Source organism: Emys orbicularis, chromosome 1, assembly GCF_028017835.1.
Source record: "Emys orbicularis isolate rEmyOrb1 chromosome 1, rEmyOrb1.hap1, whole genome shotgun sequence".
Lineage (NCBI taxonomy): Eukaryota > Metazoa > Chordata > Testudines > Emydidae > Emys > Emys orbicularis.
The window spans coordinates 356,661,666-356,687,119 of record NC_088683.1 but is presented as its reverse complement, the minus strand read 5'-3'; the positions used below and the strand labels follow the sequence as shown (position 1 = coordinate 356,687,119).

Sequence of the window (25,454 nt, the reverse complement as noted above, 5' to 3'; positions counted from 1 at the left end):
GTCTTTTGACTTTTAGCCCTTTCAAGGCAGCCATTTCTCTTTCACTAGGAAAATTTGTTCGGTTCATTTTTGTAGCGTAAACCTTTGATTGTCCTGCAGTTTCTGTTGGAACTTATTAAGCTTGATTTTCCCAAAGTTGTGCTGTGACCTCAGTGGAAATTGTGCTCATGTTACAAACTAACAAAACTGCTGAAAGCGGAAAGGCCAGCTGGCCACAGGTAAGTGGCACAATTATATTGGAACAGGCAGTTGAACCTTGAACTACTACTAAGTCTGATCGCAATAGAGCATCTAGTTCTCCATGACCTCATTTTGTGAGTGGCAGCCCAAAGGTGACAGGTCATTGTGAAGATATGGCCCTTCATGTCAATGATTTTGCCGTCATCCTGGAGATGCATTGCCATTTTCAATTCTGTAAGCATTTTGCAGAGGAATTGTAACTCCATGGAACAGATGTATGTAGAGTCAGTGAGGGTCCCATCTGGAGCATGTTGGAGAAGGGGGCAGAAGGAAATGTGAACATTACACAAGTTGGGACTTATTCGGGTTGATTGACCGACTTAAAACCCACTTACCTCTCAAGTTTACTATAGCTCTAATTTCATATTGGTGGAAATCAGGACAGACTCAGAAGGTGGCGACATTACAGTACTGTAAAAGTAGGAGAGATCAGAGGCCGGCCCAATGCCCCACCGCTGTTGGATTGTGTGGAGGTTTCTGGGATCACCAGGGAAGACTTAGGCATGGCCAAATCTTTCATCCCTTGTTCGCTTACCTAGCATGCAACCCTGCTTTGGAGAGGAGCGTATCTCATTTAGGTTGTGGATTGTTGGGATGGGAGGAGACAGAAACTCACTATGAAAGGGGGAGGGGAGGGATAGGAGGAGGAGCGAGGGGAGCTACTGAGACCCAGGGTTGGTGGCAACTTGACGTGCTCTGTTTGGCTTAGCTCAGGCAGGCTCAGTGCCCTCAGCAGCAGACTCCAGAATTCGCTTAAAGCTGGGTGGGTGGTTGTTCATGGCAGCATTCCAGTAGCACTTAGGGAATTTTAGACCGTTGATCATGGCCAGATCTCATCTGGTGTAAATTGGGGGAGCTCCAGTGATGTTCGCGAAGCTATTCCAATTTACACTAGCTGAGACTCTGGCCCTGTAATGTTCTGCCTCATCCACAAACTTATTTGGCTTTGACATAACAATTTATTGCCCCTTAGACCTCCGGCAAACTACTCTCTCTGTTCTGAAAAGCCATTTCAGCCTGCAAGCCCAGTGTGGGGGAGGAGAGCAATTTAACTTGCGGCTGGTATATTTCATCACAACACTGTGTTAGCACTTGAAGGTGATAACAGCACCCTGGTGAAAAATACCATTGTGTACTAAGTAAATAAGAGGGGTTTAATTTGTGCTGTGCTACAAGTGGAACCTGTCTGCCTTGCCTGGTTGCCTTAGGCCAGGGGTAGGCAACCTATGGCACGTGTGCCGAAGGTGGCACGCGAGCTGATTTTCAGTGGCACTTACACTGCCTGGGTCCTGGCCACCGGTCCGGGGGGCTCTGCATTTTAATTTAATTTTAAATGAAGCTTCTTAAACATTTTAAAATCCTTATTTACTTTTCATACAACAATAGTTTAGTTATGTATTATAGACTTATAGAAAGAGACCATCTAAAAATGTTTTAAATGTATTACTGGCATGCGAAACCTTAAATTAGAGTGAATAAATGAAGACTCGGCACACCACTTCTGAAAGGTTGCCGACCCCTGCCTTAGGCCCACACCTGCATTACCCTTCATGCTAACAGCTTAATTAGAAAATCGTTACTTGCAAGGAGGAAACTGCTTCAGTGAAACAATAGCAGCATGTGATATGACCACAGGTTAAACTGATATTATATTATAAGACTATCCTTCCCCATGTGTCAATGCTCCCGTATCCCTTCCTGTTTAAACCACTTTGCCCTACTTATGCCAATCTTCTATCTGGGAGGATGTAATGAGTAGAGAGGGTCCTAATGCAGGATAAAATTATTCTTCAAATGTGATTGAAGTGGGTTTGTTCCACCAGCTAGCGACCTGGATGCATAATGAAATGTGTTGAGCAAGTAAGCTATTTAATAGTTGCATTATTTAGCAAATGTTGTTCAATTCAGAGTCTCCTACCAGATCTCAATATCCTTTTTGGGCTCTTCAGGATTCACCCACCACTTGAATGCACTCCTCTCTAAGAGGTGAGGGGAAGTAGACTTTATTCAACTGTGAAACTACACGGGAAAGAGGAAACAGGTCAGAAAATAAAATTAGCCAAGAGAAAGTTGTACCACCAGTGTTTTTATTCTCTTTTAAAAAAAAATACACCTCTACCCTGATATAACGCCACCTGATATAACACGAATTCGGATATAACGCAGTCAAGCAGCATTCCGGGGGGGTGGGGCTGCGCACTCTGGCGGATCAAAGCAAGTTCGATATAAAGCGGTTTCACCTATAACGCAGTAAGATTTTTTTGGCTCCCGAGGACAGCATTATATCTGGGTAGAGGTGTAGTTGGTTAATATTTGATAAATTAAAATGATACAGTAAATGAGCATGTTTGTCACTTGTGTTTAAAATCCTGAATGATCAGTCTTGAACAACTGGTAGACCCTTAGGGGTTAAAGGTCATGTCATGAGTAGTTGCCGAAGAGGGTCCAGATTAAATGATATTCTCAATGTCACAAGGCATTAATTATATTCATGCAGATTATACACGGTGTCACATTTTATTCATTTAGAAGGCTGAACACAATTAGAGCTCCACTAGTTTCTAAAATGTTTAATTTATACTCAGTGTATGTGTTCTTGAGAGAGCTGTACTGGTATAAGTAACAGTAACAGTCTGTTGCTATTCAAATATACTATAGTGTTTAGAATGCCCTGAGAAAGGGGTTTGCTCTGAGTGGGTGAATCTGAGTTCTAATCCTAAATAACATGGACTCTCTTTATGACTTTGGGGAACTCACTTAATCATTCAATTTCTCCCTCTGTAAAATGTGATAATACTTCTTACTTCACAAGGGTCTTGTGAGGATTAATTAGTTAATGGTTGAATGCAATTCTGAAGATAAGTACGGCTAAATCATATTAACACTGTGAAACTCACGAGTGTCAGGTGTAGGGTGACCATACAGCAAATGTGAAATATCAGGACAGGGGTGGGGGGTAATAGGAGCCTATATAAGAAAAAGACCCCAAAATCGTGACTGTCCCTATAAAATCAGGACATCTGGTCATCCTAGTCAGGTGTTAGCTTTTTTTGTCTTTATCCAAAATATATCCTGTTGTTAATGTTCGTGAGCCATGATTTCCTCTGATTTTCTATGAATTGCTGCACAAGAGAATTTTCAGTGCAGAGTAAAGCCAAAATGATAGAGAATTAGACCTTGAGCATCATTTTCTGTCTACAGATATTTTCCATGGGTAAGAAGTGGATAGTTACAGAATATCTCCATCCAGGTGAATCAAAACTCTTCCTAGTCACTGGAGAATTTACTATACAGACATAAACAAAAGTACTCTTTTCCCCAGAAGTAGAGATAATTGCTTTTCAAAATGCGTGGTTTTATTTTGTAGGAGTCAAGGAGCTAACAATGTTTAGCACATTTAAAAAAAAACCCATAAAGATGGTGGTGATTGTGCTGGTGAAAATAGCTACAATGGTTGCTGTTAAAATGGCAACATTTGCTTGGTCACACATGTAACCCCCCTTTTCCTCCCTGGGTTACTCGGGAACAGGCAACACTCACCTGTGTGCCTGGCCGCCTGATGTTGCTGACATTAAAGAAGATCCTGAGTATCCCAGTGGTGCTGTTGGATAGGTGGGAATCCTCTAGTCATCCCTCTGTTGCAGTCCCTTTACTCCTAAAAGAAGTTAAAATTGGCAGTACCTCTACTGGCCCCTGTACACACTCAATGGTGTGCCTTGGGAACCTCCAGGAATAAACCTGTTCTAATAATTAATAATAGAATCTGTGGCATGGGTCTAACTCAAATACCAATTATAAATAATATACATCCAATATACTTAAATTAGAGCTAACACTCCTTTACTTAACAACTAAAAAATCAGGGTATATCAGTCTAAGATTATATGTCACTATTAATTTAAATCCACAGGGGCAGTTGAATAAAATCAGTTAACAAATAGAATTGTAACTTTAGCGCCCTCGTGGCCAAGATGGAGTCTGCTTTGCAGGCAGCTCTGGCCAAGAGAAGGTGCGCGCAGGAATGCAGCAGGAGAAATCCCTTCCACCCCAGGGGCACCTGTTCCAAACCCCCCCGAGTGAACACACCCACCCACAGGAAAAGTACAATGGATATAAGAAAGGGAAATATTTTTTTTACAGAGGGATCAGAGGAGAAAAACAACAAGGGGAAATATAGGGGGAGTGGTAGAACAGGGTTGCATCCAAACCAAGGCCCCACGGGCCCAGTGGTAGCACAGTCTGGAAGGGCAGACACCGAACAATGTGTCTGCACACTGAGTTCAGGAGTCCTGAGCAAAGTTCCAGTCCAGTTGTTAGCCAAATAGGCTCGTTTCCCCCTGGAGCTGCCCAATTACCCCAAGGAGACACGGGAGTCTAGAAGACGGCTTCAAGTTCTTTATTGATCAGTCAGCTGAGTGGGTGTCCCCCTCGACTATTGCCAGAGGGAGGAACACACCTTACAAACGCAGAGCAAGCTTTTTATACACAGTAACAAACAACTTAGCGTGCATACATTCTGCTAACCTATGGAATTTTTAAATTCCTTTCTAGGGGTAAACAGGATACATCTGTTGGACTTCCTTGATTGATTGTTTTGTATACGTATAGGCGGAAGGCAGCCTTTTGCATGTGGGGAATAACTGGGAAAATAGGCAAATAGTTGACCTTTGCTCTAACACAGTGGTGAGTCTTGGGTGCTCCTGGCCGTCTTCGGCGCCAGTAAACTTCCCCCAACAAACCCCTCCAGTGCCCTCTTCTGCCGCTCTCTGCAAAGCCACACAGAGCGACCACCTCCCCACTTAACTAGCTAGCAGCCTCCCTCCTTGTTCCCAACGCAGAGTCACAAGCTCCAGTACTTACAGCCTCATGCAGCTCTGGGCAGCCGTGATACTGGATCCAACTCCGGCCTGTCCTCCTCAGGCGATTCCTCCCTGGCACAGTGCTCCTCCTGGCTCCTGTCCTGGGGTGGCCCCGATCGGCCACCCTGTCCTTCCCAGGCTTCAGGCAGGTTCTTTGCTGCTTCCTTTGCGAGGGCCTGCGGGCTGCAGCCCTTCTCTCTCTGGAGCTCCAGAGCCACCCCTGGAGTTTCCCTCCTTTCTCTCACTGCTCCCCCTCCCCCCCTTAGGAAAAAGATTTAAAGGGGCCATGCTCTCTAAACCCCAAAGGGATTACATAATATACAGTGATAAATGAAACTTGTGTAACTGGCATTTACACTGCCACTATTTACCCCACCCTGCAGTGCACACTCCTCTGAAATCCAGAGTCCCAGGTACTTGCTTGCGTGGGCGCACTGGAAGACCTGCAGCTGGAGACAGCGCTCTGTTGGTTCTGTGCGTCAGTCCAGGCAAGGCAACAAGCTGCACAACCCCTCTGACGATTGGAGCTGGTTCCACCAAATGCCAGCAGCTCTGGGTCCTGGTTCGGTGGGAAGATCACTCTGCCTCTCCTCAGACTCAGTCTCTCTGCTGTGCCCCTTCCCTTGCAAGTACTTTCCCAAACAACAGTGGGGGTTCCTCACGGTTCCCTCACTGCAGCCCCACCTCAGTCAGCTCTAGGCACAGCAACAGTCTCTGCTCTGACCCCAATGAAGCCACCAACAGCCTCTGAGGCTCCCTCAAAGTCCCTGCAGGCTAGGGTGACCAGATGTCCCGATTTTATAGGGACAGTCCCGATATTAGGGCTTTGTCTTATATAGGCACCAATTACCCCCCACCTCCTGTCCTGATTTTTCACACGTGCTATCTGGTCACCCTACTGCAGGCTCTCAGCACCAGCTTCTGGCTTCCTAGCAGCAGATCCTGGTACGGACAGAGCTCCACAGCACAATCTCACTCCTTTTCCCAAAAATGCAGTCCACCACCTGCTCTCCCTACACGAGGAAGTCTCTCCCTCTTTCCCCAAGGCATCATAGGAGTTGTAGTCTCTAAGGGTACGTCTTCACTACCCGCCATATCGGCGGGTAGCAATCGATTTATCCGGGATCGATATATCGCGTCTCGTTAAGACACGATATATCGATCCCCGAACGCGCTCACCGTCGACTCCGGAACTCCACCAGAGCGAGCGGCGGTAGCGCAGTCGACGGGGGAGCCGTGGCTGTCGATCCCGCGCCGTGTGGACCCCAGGTAATTCGATCCAAGATACTTCGACTTCAGCTACGCTATTCGCGTAGCTGAACTTGCGTATCTTGGATCGATTTCCCCCCCCTCCCCCCAGTGTAGACCAGCCCTAAGGCTAGATTGCCCCTCACAGGCTTTTCCCCTGGAACACTCCCAATAAAGTTCAGCGGTCCCTCTAGTAAAGGGTGCCTACGCACAGATACCAAATTAGTTCCTATTGTAAGGAAAGGGGGAAACTGAACTTCTCAGATGGTACTATATGGTTATTCTTGGCAAATGCTATCATTTCATTGGTGGCCAATATACCTTGTCCAAAAGTATTTAAAAAAATAATAATCGTTCTTGATCAACAAGAAACTCTTGATTTAAAAGCTAAACCACCCACAATGAAAAGCTCTGTTTCAAAATGCAGTACACTGAAATAATTTACGAGGGGGAGAGCGATCTCATCTGTTCTAATTTAACAGGAAAGATTTAATTAAAATAGTCACTGTGGTATCTAAGCACCCAGAAGTGTTTACTGTTTAGCATATCCAGTGATTTTGGAAGCTTTTACGGTATGGGGAGGGGCATTGGGATATAAAATGTTTTCAAAGCCACAGAGTAAATGAAAATAAAATAAAATAAAGTGCTTTCCTTCAGCCCCTCTGGTGGCATTGCAGGGTGGTTAATGCTATGATGTGAAAGTATGTATTGATGGAGTCACAGTAGAACAGGCTGGTTAAAACGTCAAGGGACCAAAAGCTAACCCCCAAAGGTGGAAAACTAATTCAGCATATCATGATACGTAGCTCACTGTTTTTAAAACAGAGGAGTAGAACTTACAGTGCAGACGTGGGGGTTGTCTTCCTAGTTCATCCACTGACTTGATGTGAAAGTCTGGCCGAGTTATTAATTACTTGTATAATGTGTATTACCAAACAACTAGGAGCCCTAGTCATGGACCAAGAGCCCTTTGTGCCAGGTGCTGTACAAGGACAGATCAGAAAGACAGTCCCTGTCCAAGGAGCTCACAATCAAAGTATGACAAGAGACAATAGATGGGTACAGATGCTATACTGGGGGAGGACAAGGAAACAATGAGACAATACTGGTCCGCGTGATAGGCAGTGGGCTGCTGGTGTGATGAGAGAGCTGTTAACAAGTTGTTGTAGTCATGGTGATAAAAGAGAGCCCTGAGGAGGGATTTGAAGGTAGATAATGAGATTGTTTTGTGGGTGTTTACAGGGGGGCACCTTCCAAATATATGGGGGCAACATGAGAGAAAATACAAAGGTGTTGGTTTGAAAGTGTAACAAGTGTGCAGTAGGGAGAGGACATGTAGGGTGGGGATAGGCTGTGGAGGGCCTCGAAAGTAAAGACAAGCAACTTGCTTAGGTAGAGCAGGGGCATCCGCTAGAAGGATGCAAAGAGAGGGATGATATGGTCAAAATGGTGGGCTAGGAGAATGATCTCTGCAGCAGTATTCTGAATGGGTTGGAGTGGAGCAAGGTTTCATTTGTCAAGGCTGGGAAAAGGACACCACAGTAATTGAGATGATGAAAGCCTGGATGCGAGGGGATGGATATGAAAAGCCTTGTTTTACGGATGTTAGGCGGAAAGAATCTGCAAGATTTAACTTCTCCTTGCCTCTGTTTCCTGATTTTTATATTGGGAATAATACTTCCAGATCTTAAGGGGGTGTTGATGATTATTGTGAGGTGATGCAGGGTCCACAGATGGAAGGAGCTATCGGAGTGTCAAGTACATTATTATTTTACAATAAGCACTCTGTGGTACAGATCATCTTCAGGAATTGCATGCTTGCCGTCAGCTTTGAAAGGTTTCGTACTGCAGCTCAAAGATGGGAAAGTTCTTTAGAAATGAAGATTTGATAACTTTTGACCAGAACTGTAGGCGCTCTAAAAGCCAGTGTCTCTTCTTCCTTTTTGTTGAAATGCCACTAAGATTAGAGCTTGCACTTTAATCAAACTGGCTATCATATTATGGGCACGATTCATGTCTTTAGAAGCAAAGAGATCATCTTGGGGTTGGAGTAAGGATCTGGGAGTTGAGCTCACTATCACTATGACCTTCAGCAAGGTACTTTTCTGAGCCTCATCTTACCCATTGGTAAAATGGATCTAAGAGCACGTATCTCCTGTGGATTTTGTAACTTGGAACTGATGTGAATAGAGCAGTGTGGGACCAAAGGAATATCTCCTATTAAAAGGATTACCCCCAAATTAAAAGAATACACACTGCGCATCAAATACAGCATTCATGTGAATTATTTGTATCCACTCTACAGAATTCCCAGTGTTAGGATGTGCTCATGTTCTCTGTTCCCCTTATTGGAATTCTGCAGCGTACGTTCATTGCTAATGAACTTGGCTGATTCAGTTCAAGATCTTGCTGCTTGTATATAAAGCCTTTAATAGTCTAGCGTGGAAGTATATACTATACTGGGTAGAAACTACAGAGGGAGGGGGTGCTAGATATGCAGAATGTAATCACCCAAATTGAAATCTGGTCAGGACAATGGGCTTGAGGAAAGAGCCATGCAATTTCTAATGACTGTAAGTGGTCATGACCTCTGTTTCTATATGTCCTTTGAAAGACTTCCCACAATAGCACTAGTAGCCATGTTTATCTGAAACAAATCCCTGTCTTCGTTTACTTGCTGCATGTACTTTTTATAAAGTGTCCAAAATGTTCATGTTGCCAAACTAACAGCACCATCTCCTCCTCAATGAAATACCTACCAGGTTTCATTTGTAAGGCTTCACAAAGTGGATCTGTGCTCCTTTTTGACAACATGAGGGTCAAAAGTTGCACAAGTAATTGATAACCAGCTAGCATGATCTCTTCATCCTGGCATTTTAACATTCAAGTCAAAAAAGCATTTTTTAAAAAACCCAAACTTCTCACTAGAGTTACTGCTAAAATGTCAAAGCTGACAAACTTGTTAGCTGGAAAATTTGGTAGAATACACAAATATGCAAATTTCATATACTTTCAAACTGTATATTTATAATGGTACTGTTCACGTTCTTGTAATTACATTTTGTACAACTAGATACGATTGTTACTCATGAATCAAATAGTAATCAGAAGGACATGATTTTAAAGTCTAATATTTGGTGGGAGTCTGTCAGGGCTGAAACCATTGCTTTATACTGTTGTAAAATATTAGTGCTATCTGTGATTATTCAAACTTAGAATTGTAAAGGTGTCACGGTCATGTTGGAGTTGATGAGCTTTTTTTTTTTTTGTACTGGTCCTAAGGCTAAATTAATCAAATTCTGGAAGATGGCCAGAATAATTTCCATTCTCTGCATGTGTCAGTGATGCCACAATTTTTTGTTAGACTTGTAAAGCTCTGTTCCTCTGAAACAACTCGCAAGACAGACATAAAATTTATAGAAAAAAGTATACCAAAGAGGCATTTGATTTGGTTTTCAAACAGTCAGCTAAGCAAATATATGTAGGAAGAACAATCCGCCACAGACACTTGGACCTAAATAGCCACTAGAGACCCCCGCACAAATTATGGTACTTGCGTATAAATGCAATGTAAATAAACTGCCCTGAAATGTCCTGCTTGGCTTGTTTGTCGAAGTAGCTGTCATCCTATGCCTGAACATAATCCAAGGTTATCCCAAAGTGATTGTCTCCTTATTTAAAGATCACTTTCCTCGTATCAGTGTTGGTGTGAGATAAATAAGGATAGTTTGGGTAACCTCGATATCTACTTCTTCACATGTTTAGGAAGTTTCTATTACTGGTAATGCCATTTCAAATCCTTCAAGCCAAGAGGCAGAGGAACCCAGGAAACAAGCATCTCAGCACTTTAGGCATATTTTAAACTCCATTTCTGGAGGTAGAATATTGATAAATGCAAGTATGTTGCTTTGGAAAACCTATCCAGTAATTTGGTGAACTGGACTCGATGGGAGTAGTAGGTTGTTAAGTACTGGATAAAAAAGGAAATGATGGATGTTAATAAGACTGGGACTTTTCAGCTTGGAAAAGAGACGATTAAGGGGGGATATGGTTGTGGTTTAAAAAAGAACTAGGTAAGTTCATGGATGATAGGTCCATCAATGGCCATATATGTTTGCCAAAAGCTGGGAACGAATGGGCGACAGGGGATGGATCACTTGATGATTACCTGTTCTGTTCATTCCCTCTGGGGCACCTGGCATTGGCCACTGTCGGAAGACAGGATACTGGGCTAGATGGACCTTTGGTCTGACCCAGTATGTCCGTTCTTGCGTTGAAGACTAGTGAGGTTTCTCTGAGTACAAGTCACCTCTTAAAATGAAGAGGAAGTGGGTTTGATAGGGCAGCAGTTCTCAACCAGGGGTCCAAGGCCCCCTGGGGGCCGCAAGCAGGTTTCAGGGGGTCTGCCAAGCAGGCCGGCATTAGACTCACTGGGGCCCAGGACAGAAAGCTCGAGCCCCGCCACCTGGGGCTGAAGCCGAAGCCCGAGCAACTTAGCTTTGTGGAGCCCCCGTGGCATGAGGCCCTGAGTAATTGCCCTGCTTGCTACCAGCTAACGCTGGCCCTGGCTTTTATATGCACAAACGCTGTTGTTGTGGCACAGGTGGGGTATGGAGTTTTTATAGCATGTTAGGGGTGGGAGGTTCAGAAAAAAAGGTTGAGAACCCCTGTGATGGGGAGGCAGGGAAAATCCAGTGTGTGTAAAATATAGTCACAAACACCTCTTGGGTACAAATGAATTTTGGTGGTAAGGAAAGTAGAAGTCGGGTGCATTGTGTTAATTTACGCCACTCTAGTGCTGGTCATTTGAGAATCCCAATGCCACTTCCATGAAAGAGGGAATTATTGAACTCATTTTGTGGAAACTGAGGCAGAGGGAAGTTAGGGAACTTGCCCAAGTAATGATTTGAATCAGTGGCAGAGTTGGGAGCTCCTAACTCCCATTTTCCTGTGCTAAAAGCAGTCAGTGCCTCTCTAAACGTAGTGACAACCCCCCGAGTAGTGTAACAGAATATCTCATTCTTAACTAATTCAATCTCTTGTTTGTCTTCATCCAAGAAAACAAACCCCTTTCTCCTCCCCCACTCCCATTCCCCCACCCCAACTTGGCTAGGCAGATCTTCAATACCAAGGTGGTTTATCATGCGACATCTTACCGTGGAAACGTTTCCTTCTCACGTTGGTTTTAATTGTTGCTTTGATATATGCGGTGTGTACAGAAAGGCATTAAGTAGGAGCGGATGTGCATGGCAAATGCAAGGTCTCATTTATATATTCAGCATGAAATCCTGGCTTTATCGAAACCAATGGGGAAAACTCTCTCAATTGATTTCAATGGGGCTGTAGCATGATGGCTAAACTTTATCACTTTCCCGTTCCTGGGGGTTCACATCAGCCTCGGGATGCTATGTGCTATAGGATGCACAGCCTGTGTTCAGTGCACTCCTAGCCAGGCTGGAGGCGTGGGCGGGGGATGGTGTATAAGATCTCAGCACAGCAATTTAGCCATGTGACTTTAATTGCAATTAATATTTGTAGAAGTTGCATCTGAAAAGCCCTCAGCCTCACTCTGTCTTTACCCTGATGCTGATAATTTTAAACATGTCAAATATTAGGATGGGATTTTGAAAGGGATCTAGGGGAATTAAGCACCCAAATGCCATTGATATTGATTTAGCACCCAACTCCCTTAGGCTTTCTTGAGAAGCCAAGCCTTACCTCTGTGTCAAGAACCAGGAATGTCTAGTGGAAAACATTATTGCAAGCAAAGGGGGTGATTAAATTATTCCAGCCCTTGTATTTTCTGCACCCATTTTGTGCTGTGGAGCATAAAGCAAAAAGCCTTGTCACCAAATTAGAATCCAGGCTTGTGCATGATGAATTATAATCAAAATACTGTTACGTAAGTGACACTAACCTTTAAGATAAAAAGGAGAGAGAAGTGGTAGAATCTTATGCGATACCAAAATGCATACTCAGTTATTTGTGGTGGTTACATTGTTTGTTGTAATTAAAAAGCAAAGTCACAGTTCACAGGTGAAAAGAATATTTTGAAAACCGGTTAATAGTGTGTTCAGAGTTTAGAAAGAAATTCTAGTAGTTGAGCCTGCCTATAAATTTGGGTATCCTGTCTTGTTAATTCTGGAGGGAGAGGACTAATTTGAATGTTCTCCTTTGTTAATTTACGTCAGTTTTTGTTCCAAGTTAACTGAAAGGCATTTGAAGCAGAAGCATCTGTGCCCGCAGAACTGTTAATGCTGTGGAATATAACCAGTGAGGAACACACAGTAATGATATTAGTTACGGACAGAACAGCTTTCTCCAAATGCTGCTTCCTAAATTAACATCTTTGGGACGTTCCAGTCTATTGGAATGGAACACCAAGTAGCCGGTTTTAAGATAATAAGCAAAACTGAATATTAATATAAAACTTGGTTGTCTGAGTCAAATGTTGCCTATTTCTCTCCACTAAATCATTTGCAAAATACTCTCTATAAGGGTGGAAAAACAAGTGATGCCGGTGGGAACTTTGGATTTACACACACATGTATCTGAGTGCTTTGGACATGGAAAGGCCTACAGCAGGGGTAGTCAATAGGCAGACCGGGGGCCAAATTCGGACTGCCAGATGCTTTTGAACAGACTGCAAAAATCTTTATTTACTTATTATTATCAATATTGTTGGGTTTTTTTGTATTTTTTCTAGAGCTTGACTATACCAAGAAATTTGGACTTTGACAAAAAATAGATTACCCCTGGCCTACAGACATAGGGTAGCATTGAGGCAGAGCTCTTCTTTGAGCATCCATGACATGGTACATGGAGTCATGTAGACACAACAATAATTGGCTAACTACATACATGGCACCAACGGGAGTCGAATTCACAACAGTTGCCTTGAGCTTGTGAGAAGGGGAAGCCCAGCTAGTAAAGATACTTTGAGATTATATAGTATTTCCAAAGGAAGGACCACAAAGCACTTGACAACTGTAGTGAATAAAGACTTTCAAGCACTCCTGAGAGATGAGTATTATCCCGATCTTACACATGGGGAAATTGTGTCCCAGAATAATAGTGTCTTTCCCTGCACAGGAAGCCTGTGGCAAATCTGGGAGTAGAACCCAGGTCTCTTTGATTCTGAGACCCATGCTTTAGCCACAAGGCCATTCCTCTTTCTCGGCATCAACAGAGTGAGCCTGTGTGAAGTATTTCAGCCAGCAGAGGTTAGATTTTCATTCATTGCAAACACCTCTGCAGAGCTGAGGGGATTCATTCTCTATGCATCAAAAAAGAACTCAAACTAGACCTCGTCTACAGAGAATTCTTGCACTGATTTAACTAAATCAGTAGAAAAGCTAATTTACTTAAATTGTTGCAACCATCACATGTGGAAGTAATTATGCCAGGCTAAAGATATTTATATCGGCATAGACATTTAAATTTACCAAGACTAGTTATATCAGAATAAAGGTGTTTATACCAGCACAACTGCATCCACACTAGAGAACTAAATCTGCTTTTCTACCAATTTAATTAGATTGGTACAGAAACTATGTGTAGACAAAGTATGAGACTTTATCAGTTCTGAGCATTGGAATCCTTGCATTGTAGGCCCCTGCTAATGTTAATTTCCTTTGTCTCCACAGTGGGAGCGCCTCTGGTTCCTAATCCTCACCTTCACTTTCTTCCTGACACTGGTCTGGTTTTATTTCTGGTGGGAAGTTCACAATGACTACAATGAAATCAACTGGTAAGTAGAGCGTTTCTGGTGGGGGCAACACATGCAGATTCGTATGTTCTTGAAGTGAACCAGGCCTCTAGTGTGTGTGTGTGTGTGGGGGGGGGGGGTTTGTTTGTTTTTATTTAAGGAACTTATTATAACATTAATGATACGTTTGGGTTCCTTTGGTGGAATCAGTAACTGTAGTAAATGGGTGGTGGGGTCTGTATTAAGTGAGATTGTCTTCTGGCTGTTTACATCAGTGGTTCTCAAACTTATTTGATCACACCCCTCTTCTTGGGCAGCAAGTTTAAAACAAATAAAAGGAAGTTCTTCTTCACACAGTGCACAGTCAACTTTGGAACTCCTTGCCTGAGGAGGTTGTGAAGGCTAGGACTATAACAGGGTTTAAGAGAGAACTAGATAAATTCATGGAGGTTAAGTCCATTAATGGCTATTAGCTAGGATGGGTAAGGAATGGTGTCCCTAGCCTCTGTTTGTCAGAGGGTGGAGATGGATGGCAGGAGAGAGATCACTTGATCATTACCTGTTAGGTTCACTCCCTTTGGGGCACCTGGCATTGGCCACTGTCGGAAGACACAATACTGGTCTGGATGGACCTTTGGTCTGACCCAGTATGGCCGTTCTTATGTTCTTTGTGTCTGTCGTAGTTTATGCCCTCCCTCCCCCGCCGCACAAGTATATATGCCAATTAAAAAAAAACCCAACACGTAACCCTCACTAGATATTAAAATCAATAAGACCTTGATTCAAACAGAGCCAACGACCCATGGTCATAAGAGCCAAAACAAAACTGCAATGGTGGTCGATGCTTACAATTAAATGTGCACACCGCCTCGCGGCAAATGGATTCACGTAGAGATGGCAACGATTTTGTATAATGCTATGCAAACGTAACCAAAATCAATGAAAATGTACAGCCTGTCTGAGCACCTGATGTGTCTGGAGGAATCAGCACTGCTAGTTATTCATTGCTGTGGGCAAAACGTGCACAGTAAGATTTTTTTTTCTTCTCACGCCACCCCCCCCTCTCCCCCAATACATTCTCCGCCCTGCCCTCAGGGGGGCCCGCCTCCCAATTTGAGAACCTCTGGTCTACATTGGTAAATGTATTGATATATATACTTGTATTTATATTATTTAGCCACTATACGTGGGCTGTGCAGCGTTCCAGATTGGGTATGCTCCATGGTAAACGTGGAGAAAAAAGGTGGAAGTCAAGTTGTTGAAGTGAGTTTGTGTCTCTAGTTAGTAATTTTATTTAACAAATGCCTGTTGTGTAAGAAGGTATTGTGATGTCATATCCTGTTGATCCTTGTCAATTGTTTGCTTCCATAAGACTGTCAGACCCCAGATTGAATCTACGTTGGCTATTCTAGTTGTAGTGATATTTTTTTATTCTAGTTTTGGCTTTTGTTTTTCAAACTGATCCTCCCAAATGTGAAAAATTCAAACCGAACCAAAACAGAAGTGGTACTTTTTTGTCTAGGTTCAAACTCCTCTCTCCACTATAAAGGCTAAAGGAGGCAACCAAACAAAAATGCTTATTTATACACAAACCATGTATACACAAAACCAGCTTACTCTGATACATTTCCATTTTTTTACCCCTAGTTGAAAACCTTCCCCAGAGGCCCGGCCCTGCCCTCCCTGCCTCTTCCCCCAAGACCCCGCCCCCATTCACACGCCTTCCCCATCCCACCTCCCGCCAATCGCTTGCTGTTCTCCCCATCCCCATCCTGGGTCGGGAGGGACTTGCCTTGGAGCCAGGGCTGGGATCTGCAGCTGCCCAATGCAGGTAGGACGTGGCCTCAGCCGAGCAGCGGCTGGTGCGGGTGATGACCCGGTGCCTCCCCCACCCGCAGTGACCCGACTTTGGGTGTCCAGTCAGGAGAGGTGTCCGGACACTGTCAGGTTCCCTTTTCGACCACTTTCCGGTCAAAAACCGGGCACCTGGCCAACCTACATCTAACCTATTCTTTTTTCTCCAGGGAAGTTTTAAGATCCTGTCAGTCAAAAGCCTGACGTAGGCCTAACTATGGAGCCACTATCAGTGCTTCCACAATACATACCTGCCTGTCACTCCCATCTCCCTATTGTTCTGATGTAGTGCATTGTTCTGGGTGCTCCATTCTGATAGGTACAATCACAGAGGAAGTCAGTGTATGTGTATGTTAAATATGCGCAGAATGCTTAAAAACGTATTTAGTGGATTTGTTTGCTCTGTCTTATTACCAAAGGTGCTGGATCCTGATGATTTCTCTTTGGGAGAAAAGAGATACAGCGATGCTTCCTTTATTAAGAAAAATATTTCTTTCAATATACCTTAGTTTATTACTGTGTGTAATGTATATTATAAAAATATGAAATATGTTAAAAGAATGAAGCTAATTCACCCCCCACAACCGCTGTGCATCCGTATTATGATACAGTCTTTAACTACGTGGTCTTGCAGTATTTTTTCCACAGGGTCCCTCCTTCATTCAGTGCACAGGATGGACGGCGCTCAATTAATGAGCCGCTGTGCAATATTTTGTTTTATCCTCATTGTTAAATGTGTGGCCCCAGGCCCTGTTTACTGCACATTATTCACCTCCTGCTCTGAAGACAGAACTAGAAAATCCCAGGAGGAAATTACTGTGGTGCTCATCATTTATAATATTCGAAATGCTTCACAAACATTCACAACCGCCCCCATGGAGTGAGGGAGCCTGAGCCTCATTTTGCAGATGGGGAGCTGAGTTACAGTGAGATGAAGGTCAAAAGTAGCCATTAATTTTGGGTGCCCAATTTGAGATACCTAGGACCTGATTCTTCAGAGTACTCAGCATTGTATAGCACTAACTATGTTCCAGTACGGCTCCCAGGGACTTCAGTGGCAGCTCTGAGTGCTCAGCACTTCCGCACATCAGACGCCAGGGTCTCAAGCCAGGCACCCAGAAAATGAGCCGCTCCCAAGTAGTGACCACTGGGGAAAGTTAGGTTGCAGTGACTTACCCAGCGTCACATGGGAACTCTTGGGCAGAGGCAGGGGTAGGATCCAGTTCTCCAGGAACGCATTCAACTGTCTTAACCATGAAAGCGTCCTTTCTCTTCCAACAATCCCCACTATCTCAGTCCAAGTTCCAATTTACCACCCCACCCCAGCTCCTCCTCTAATCTGTCTCTTCTCCCCCCGCCCCTTCCCCCCGGCCATTGTGATTCTCATCCAATCTCAGTCACCTCCTCCCCCCACACCCCGGCTCCTTTCCTCAGTCTCTTAGCCCCATCAGTCCCAGCTTCTTGTCAGAGCTCTCTCCTCCCACATTTCTTCCATGCAGACAGGTGCTTAGACTGCTTAGTCCCAGTTTCCTTGTCCAGCCAGTCCCATATTCCCTCAAGCTTATCATCGGATCTCAGGTGTTCCTTCCCAGCCAACTTTCTCCTATTCTCCACCCCAGTTCCCTCACCAGCTCCCAGTCTCTCCCCATCATCCATGGCTCCTGTTCCCATCTCCCTTCGCCAACTCCCGCTCAGTTTCTTTCCCTTTTCCAGTCCTCGGTTTCGGTAGGTTCCTTGTCCCAGCCTAGTCCTTTCCCGTCTTCCTAGTCCGCGTATTGTCCCCTCTGCATTCAGATCGGATGGCTTCCTTCTCCATGCTGCAGCCAGGGCATCGAGAGCGCAGGAGAGAGCTGCTCCCTGCTTTTAGTTCCGGTTCCTGGCCCCACGCTGGCCTGGGCAGCCATTACAGCGAAAGTTCTTCCGAGTCCCTCTAGCCCTGTGCGGGAGTATGCTCCTTTGCTCTGTGGGGATGGCCCCTGCACAGTCAGGTCAGCACTAGGTTCGGTGTGGGGATGGAACATGGCGGTTGAGGCTGGACTCTTCAGAGATTTTACCTGCGAAAATCCAAAAGTCGCAACTGAGCATGTGCGAACCGTGATTCCCTTCCCCACCCCCCTCCCCAAAGCCTTTATAACTCGGCCAAACTGTGGTGAATTTTCACAGGGATGGCAAAAGGCAAATCCCTGACACACAGCCCCCAACCCCCACTGCTGAATTTCAAGTCCCTGCTCCACAGCACAGGGGCACTAGAATGTTTCAAAGAAAAAATCACCAGAATTTTTTAATCACTGCAGAACATGTTTTCCCCTAGCCTTGTTCTCAGAAACAGCAGAACCATATTCTTGTGGGGGGGGAAATAAAAATCAGCCTGGGCTAGACAGCCGGTATGCAGACAGTTAAAATTTTGCAAAGTTATAAGCAACCAAAAAAGGCATTTTTATGGAAAGTTCAGGCAACCTTACTCAGCCCACCTATAATAAAATTGAATTTCTTGCAATATGTCTTAGCAATTTTCTAAAACGCTTTAGAGCAAAGCCCAAGCTACTGTCAACTAAATCACTTCAGCAATCCTCTTCCTGTCAAAGACAATGTGCAAATTCTATTAAAAACGCAACTGGTAGTTGATCCCATAAATAAACTGCCTGTTAGGATGCTGAAGTTATTGAATGAATGTTCAAAAAACTTAATGATGGTAGCGATTTTCTGCCAGAAATGACTAATACAAGACAAGGCTGTCTCTAAACAAGTTCATGTTTTCAGCAGTGAGATTAACATATTGCTCCTGAGGATGTGTTTGGGGGTAGCTTGTATCCTGTCAGCTCATTTGACCGTTTTATTGAGCATGGCCTGTCCATCCTCATAGACATTTAGAGTGGAACGTGTTTATTTGGGATGTCTTATATCCTGGAATAACTTGATGTTGCGGGCTGGGGAGAATAACTTAAAGTGCTGAAGAGAAACTCAGTCTCAGGTGGTGGTACCATGATGAGGTGTCTTTTAGACACCTGTCACCAATCCTCTGCGAGTTTTGTTGTAATGTCACTCATGGCACTTCATTTTCCTTCTCGTGTTTTTCCTCTCCATGGTTTCCCCTCGTTGCTTACTTACCGCGCTGAGACGTGTTGTTTCTGTGTGCTCCCCCGTCTGTCTGTATCTGCCTCTCTTTCGTCTTCGATTGCGAGCTGTTTGGGGGCAAGGACCGTCTATTTGTTCTGCACTTTCACAGCGCCTCACCCCATAGGGTCCTGGGGTGTGACTAAGGCTCCTATGTGCTATCACAATATAAATAATACAAATTAACTGGGTCCAAATGTTCAGCAAATACCTGTGTGCGGCTGATGTTCTAATGTTTTTATTATTTTTGTTTTACCTGAGGGGAAAGTGCAAGGGTTTAAATTCCCCTCAAGATCCCCAATATCTTTTCTTCTGTCATCCCATATCAAATGCACATTTTTTTCCTCTCTCTTTCTTGTAAGCCCCGATGCCACAGCCCCAGTTTCTCTGGGTATGTCTACACAGTGCAACTCTCCCCCGCCCCCAGGTCACCCTATGAAAAAAGCAGCAGTGAGTCTCCGAGCCCAGGTCAACTGACTCTGGCTCAAGGGGCTCATGCTGTGGGACTAAAAATAGCAGTGTAGACATTTGGACTTCGGCTGGAGCCTAGGCTCTGAACCCTGGTGAGTCCAAACCTCTACACTGCCATTTTTAGCTCTGCAGCAGTCCGCTGACCCGGGTTCTGAGACTTGCTGCCTGGGAGCAGGGGGGAGTGTTTTCTGTGTGGACGCACTTGGCGAACTGGCCAGGGCTTTTTCCAGCACTGCTTTTGCTTTTCATAGCAAAGGAATGGAAAGTGAATACTTCAGACTTCTTTCAAAGCCATCCTGGACATTTCTACTACTTTTTAAATCTGACCTGTTAAAGACAATGAAGCCACATGAGTAGAGACCAGGTAAAATGTTTGCAACAAAGCTCTAACTGCACACAACTCACTTGGTTTCAGATTCACATTGGAATTTGAAACCAAAGTGGAGCAGGGTTGCCAAGGTGATGAGCAAACCTGGGCTGCTGGAAGGTTTTGCCAGGTCTCTGGAAGAAACCAGGAGAAATCCAAACAAAGCTCTGCAAAGGTCAGTTGCTGAGTTTCCTTCGAAGTACCCTAATGAGGAACCAATATTACATCTATAAAGCGGCTGGATAAATTGAAGCGTAGTGCTTAAGTGACTTGCCTAAACTCCCCCCTTGTCTCATTGGCAGAGTTTGGAATAGATCCCTTAAGTCCTGGCTCAAACTACTAGACAAAACTGCTTCCCTAGCACGTTATTTTCCCTTCTAGCATTAGTGTGTAGATCCCAATGAAGGATCCTGACCCCTCTGGAGTGTCACCGCTGCAGGTGGCTCCAACTCTGTATGGGTGAATGTGTCCAGCTGCTTTGCACTGCCTGCAGGCCTTCTGGCAGCTGAAGCGTACTGGACACCAGCCAGCAGGGTAGGAGTTATGGCACTCTCTAGTTTGTAATGGTGCCAGCTAGTGCATCATGTCGTTCAATCTCCTAGCTTATTCCATTATAAAATCCAAAAGGAATTATTTTTTTAATGAAGCAAAAACCCTAGAGGAGGACTGGGAAAGAAGGCCTCATTTGGATCTAGATCACAGTTGGAGATAGCTCATGCTAGGCCTGAAGAGAGAGAAGTGAACATCGCGCTTAGGCTGAAATGTTCAAAAGTGGCTGATGACTTTGGATGCTTGGAGTTTTGGGAACCCAACTTGTGATGCTGAGCACCCACAGTTCTGTTGACTTAGTTATGGGTGCTCCGCTCGTCTCACCAAAACTGGGGCACCCCAAAATCACGGACCATGTTTGAAAAATGTGGGCATGGCACGGTCTAGAAGTCTGAACGGGTCTGGGAGCCAGGAACTCCCGAGTCGTACTCCCAGCACTAACACTGCTCCCTCCTGTCATCAGGAGCAAGTTACTTTCTCTGTTTCTGTATTTTCATCAGTAAAACAGAGATAATATTTCATAGGGTATATTAGTAGAAGGGTTAGTTTAAAAAAAAAAAAAACCATAACAGCAAAACTTGCAACTGAGAAAGCTGCCAATTTATCCCATATCCATGTGCTGATATGATAGATGTACCTGCTCCCTGCCCTTCATCTGTCTCTGTATCTGGGTTGTGGGAAGGATTGTCTCTGTGTGTGTTTGCAGCGCCCAGCCCAATAGAGCCTCAATCCTTTTGGTAGCACCTGAAGACACCAGTAGGATTACCATATTTCCACAAGCAAAAAAGAGGACACTGGGGGGGGAGGGAGAGGAGCCCCGCCCCTGCCCCGCCCCGCCCCCATCCACTCCCTCCCACTTCCCACCCCCTGACTGCCCCCCTCAGAACCCCCAACCCCTCCTGCTCCTTGTCCCCTGACTGCCCCCTCCTGGGACCCCTGCCACTAACTGCCCCCTAGGACCCCACCCCCTATCTAAGCCGCCCTGCTTCTTGTCCCCTGACTGCCCCCTCCTGAGAACCCCCCACCCTAACTGCCCCCCTAGGACCCTACCTGTCCCCTGACTGCCCTGACCCTTATCCACACCCCCACCCCATATTCACACCCCCGCCCCCAGACAGACCCCCGGGACTCCCATGCCCTATCCAACTGCTCCCCGCCCCCTGACAGGACCCCCAGAACTCCCGACCCATCCAACCCCCTCTGCTCCCTGCCTGCCTCGACCCCTTTCCACACTCCCACCCCATATCCATACCCCCTCCCCCAGACAGACCCCCGGGACTCCCACGCCCTATCCAACTGCTCCCCGCCCACTGACAGGACCCCCAGAACTCCCGACCCATCCAACCCCCCCTCCCTGTCCCCTGACCAGGGCCGGCTTTAAAGAGCCCAGGAATCGGGCTGCGCTCCGGCCGGAGCTCCAGCCAGGGTCGCGGGGTTTGGGGCCGGGCCGGAGGTGCTCGGCCAGGGCTGGGCCGGCGCGCTCTGGGCGCCCAAGCCGGGCCGGAGCTGCTGGGGCCGGGGGTGCTCGGCCGGCGCTGCTCGGCCGGGGCCGGGCTGGTGCGCTTGGCCGGAACCGGGGCCAGTGCTCCGGGGCCCGAGCCGGGCCGGAGCCTCTGGGGCCAGGGCCGGGGCCGCCGGGCGCCGCTCGGCCCGGGCTGGAGGGAGCCGCTCGGCCAGGGCCGCGCCTCCCCGGAGCTCTCCTCCCTCCCCCCGCCCCAGCTTACCTGCTGCTGCCGCCCGCCTGCCCCTGCTTCTTTTCAGACTTCCCGCGAAGATCTGATTCGCGGGAAGCAGGGGGGGGAGGAGCAGGTGGGCGGAGCGTTCAGGGGAGGGGAGGAGGGGGAAGACCGCTGCGGGGCCGGGCGGCATGGTAAGGCTGCAGGGGCTGCAGGGGATGGGGGGAGCCGGGAAGGGGCTTTGGCTGGCGAGCAGCGGCTTTTCTGTCTATAAATAGCCGACCGGGGGGAAATCCCGGACACTTTTAGATTTTTAGAAATCCCCCCTGGATGGCTATTTATAGACCGAAAAGCCGGACATGTCCGGGGAAATCCGGACATATGGTAGCCCTAGACACCAGTAATAGATTGCTGTGTCCCACAGTACAACCTCTGCGCTAATGGGGCCTGAGTGTCATACAGCTGCTAATGCAATCCTAAAACAGAGTCTGTGGTCTCCCTCTCCTTGCAGCTGTGCACTTATCCTGCAGTTAATCTGCTAACGGGTTGTATTCCTGAGGAGCACAACAAGCAATTCTGTTGAGCATGGGACAAGCAGTTTTTCTGATTGTGTGCCCCCCTCTTTTGCAAATGCGCCAATTGAATGCTTTTGACAGGAAACTGCAATGACGTATTGAAGGCATATGGTGGTCTCACCTCGTAACAGGCATTGGACCCACACCAATGCGCTCCATTGCTTCCAGTGTCTTCCCAAGTGACTCAGTGCTGTCTCAGGTGGCTTGGCCATCTGTTCCATATGCTGGAATCCCAGCCCGCCATGTTTGCGTGTTTGATCCAACAAGGGTTGGATGGAGAAGACCTCCCGGACAGCTTTGCACATGCTGGAGAGCTGCCACGCCGTCCCACCTCAGCCTTAATATAGAGCAGGTCGCAACATTGGTAGGAGACTGTGGGCTCTCTGGAAACAGGTGATCCGAAATGTGCATTCTGTGCTTCATGAGTAGGAGAATTAATGAACTGATGTAGGAAGTGCAGCCCTTGGTGACGCAAAATGTGGGCGCCCCGTTATGAAAGCTCCTGGGAAGCTGCTTTGGTCACCATATGCCCCATCATATGGCAGGAAGGTGTTGCTTATTAAAATTGAATGTTAATGGAACCCATGGTCCTAGTGAGAGGGTCGGGAGCCCTGGGTGAGTGGATGGCGTTGGGAAGAAATCTCCCACGTATAATAAGAGTAGCTGTGGAAGATGCTAACTGGACTGGAAGTAGCAGGACTCTGTATATGCATTAAGCCATTCAAGCATCACAGTTTGATGTTAAAAATGGGCCGGTTGCTCAGTATGTACCAGACCCCAATTAGCCACCTGCTTTGGGATGCATTCAAGTCCTGACATCAGTGGTGTACGGAAACAGCACTGTTTTAAAAATAGCCCAAAATTCTATGAAAATAATAGGAAAGAGGAGGATAACTCAGCGTGAGGCTTTAATTACTGTGAGGCTAATCCTGGGGATGGAGGAAACGTTACTTTGCACTGGCTACACAGAGGCGCATCCTGGCTTTTTCAGCATAGCTGTTTGCAATGTAATAAAATGCACTAGCGAGCAAAAAAGTGCCCAGCCAAGTGGCATGTAGGAAAAGCAGGAGCGCCTGTGTGGTTCAGGCAGAGACACTTGCACCGGTAACTGACATGCAGGCAGTATGAACGAGGATCCTCTTTAAACCTCGCCTCTGCTGCGGTGCCTACCAGCCAACAAGAGCTGGAATAGTGAGACAAGTGGAGGCCTGTTACCCCATTCTCTGTTTTTCATTCTCCAGTCATCCTGTTGCAATCTAGAGTGTAAACTCTTTAAGGTGTGGGAGGGATAGCTCAGTGGTTTGAGCATTGGCCTGCTAAACCCAGGGTTGTGAGTTCAATCCTTGAGGGGGCCACTTAGGGACCTGGGGCAAAATCAGTACTTGGTCCTGCTAGTGAAGGCAGGGGGCTGGACTCAATGACCTTTCAGGGTCCCTTCCAGTTCTAGGAGATGGGATATCTCCATTAATTTCTATTTCTATTTCATTCTGCCTGTCTAAAGCAGCACCTGCAATTTCAAATGAATAGAGTAGTCGTCATTTCCTGACCCAGACTTTTGCAAACGCATTGCCAGGTGCTGCTAATCAGCTGCTACCGCTCACCTGAGAGGCAGCGATGCTTCACAGATCAGTGTGGTAATCCCTGTGTATAGTTTGTATATCGTATTAAGGGCCCAGCCCTGCACAGATTTCCCCGGGTGAGCAATCCCATTGAGTTAAACTGGCTATTCATGTGGACAATGTGGTTCACGTAGGCAGATGGTCGCAGGATGGGGCCCCGAACTTGGCAAGAGTTACGCTTTGGGATTGAAATGTAGTATATAGAGACAAACCAAAACCACAGCTTGACACATCGCTGCAGGCTTTCATCCTTTATCTAAAAGGCTGGCAGCCCTGAATATGTGATGTCCTTCCCAGCTTTTATGCTTCATGCCTCCAAAAATAAGTAAATGTTTTAAATGTATTGCCTGGGGTGATTCCCTATGGTGCATATATTCAGTTGATTTTATTTCAAGTCACCAGTGCATAGAGGTTATATCTGCATAGTCAAACCACGGCTGGAAAAAGGAAGGATACATGAGGCTTTGGAGCTAGCAGGCTAGATCCTGTTCTCCTCTAAAGCTATATAATAAATTCTTAATTCCTGATTTCATCTAGATTCTGGGGAACACAGATCTGTTTTTTATAACACAGTAATACAGGTTTTAAACTTTAATATTAAACATCAAGTGAAGACTTTCATTAAAATCCAGGGGGACTTTAAGGGATGTAGATGGCAAAAGCAATAAATGCACGGAACCGTATCAATCTGAGCCGTGTGACACTCAGCAGTTCAGGCGCTCATGGGTATCTGTGAACCCTTCCCCCCCACTTCAGTTTGTGTGGCTCAAATTCCCTCATTTTCTGGATCTTGGAATCGGGATAGAAACCTTGAGCTGGGCTCCTGTATTCAAAGAGGAGCACCAAGTGATGTATTCATGGAGGTCTGTGCTGCTATGCCGACAGGCTGTCATGTTTTGTATCCATCAAATCTGCATCAGGGGATGTAGCTTTATTCTTAGATATAATGGGCTGTAGTGATGAAGCCTGGTGTTCCTGAATGTGTGGATCACCAGATCTATGCCGGATAGAATAGGGCCACTTGCAGATGGAAGTGGGCGTTGTGACAGACATGACAACGTTCTGGACAAACCTTACTGAATGAAGTTAAATCTTGTTGAATTAAGTTTAATTAGTTGAGTTCATAGTATTAAAAATCCAAAGTTTTATGTATTATGGTGGGATTGCATGGAAC

At 45.9% G+C, this 25,454-nt stretch overlaps 1 protein-coding gene across 1 annotated transcript in view; it reads left to right on the top strand.

Annotated features, from left to right (window-relative positions):
- GDPD5 (glycerophosphodiester phosphodiesterase domain containing 5) overlaps positions 1-25,454 on the top strand; it is a 205,520-nt gene that overhangs the window by 94,540 nt on the left and 85,526 nt on the right. Inside the window, exon 2 of the mRNA XM_065422704.1 lies at positions 13,994-14,097. Coding sequence (XP_065278776.1) covers positions 13,994-14,097 — 104 coding nt within the window. The remainder of the gene's footprint in view (positions 1-13,993; positions 14,098-25,454) is intronic.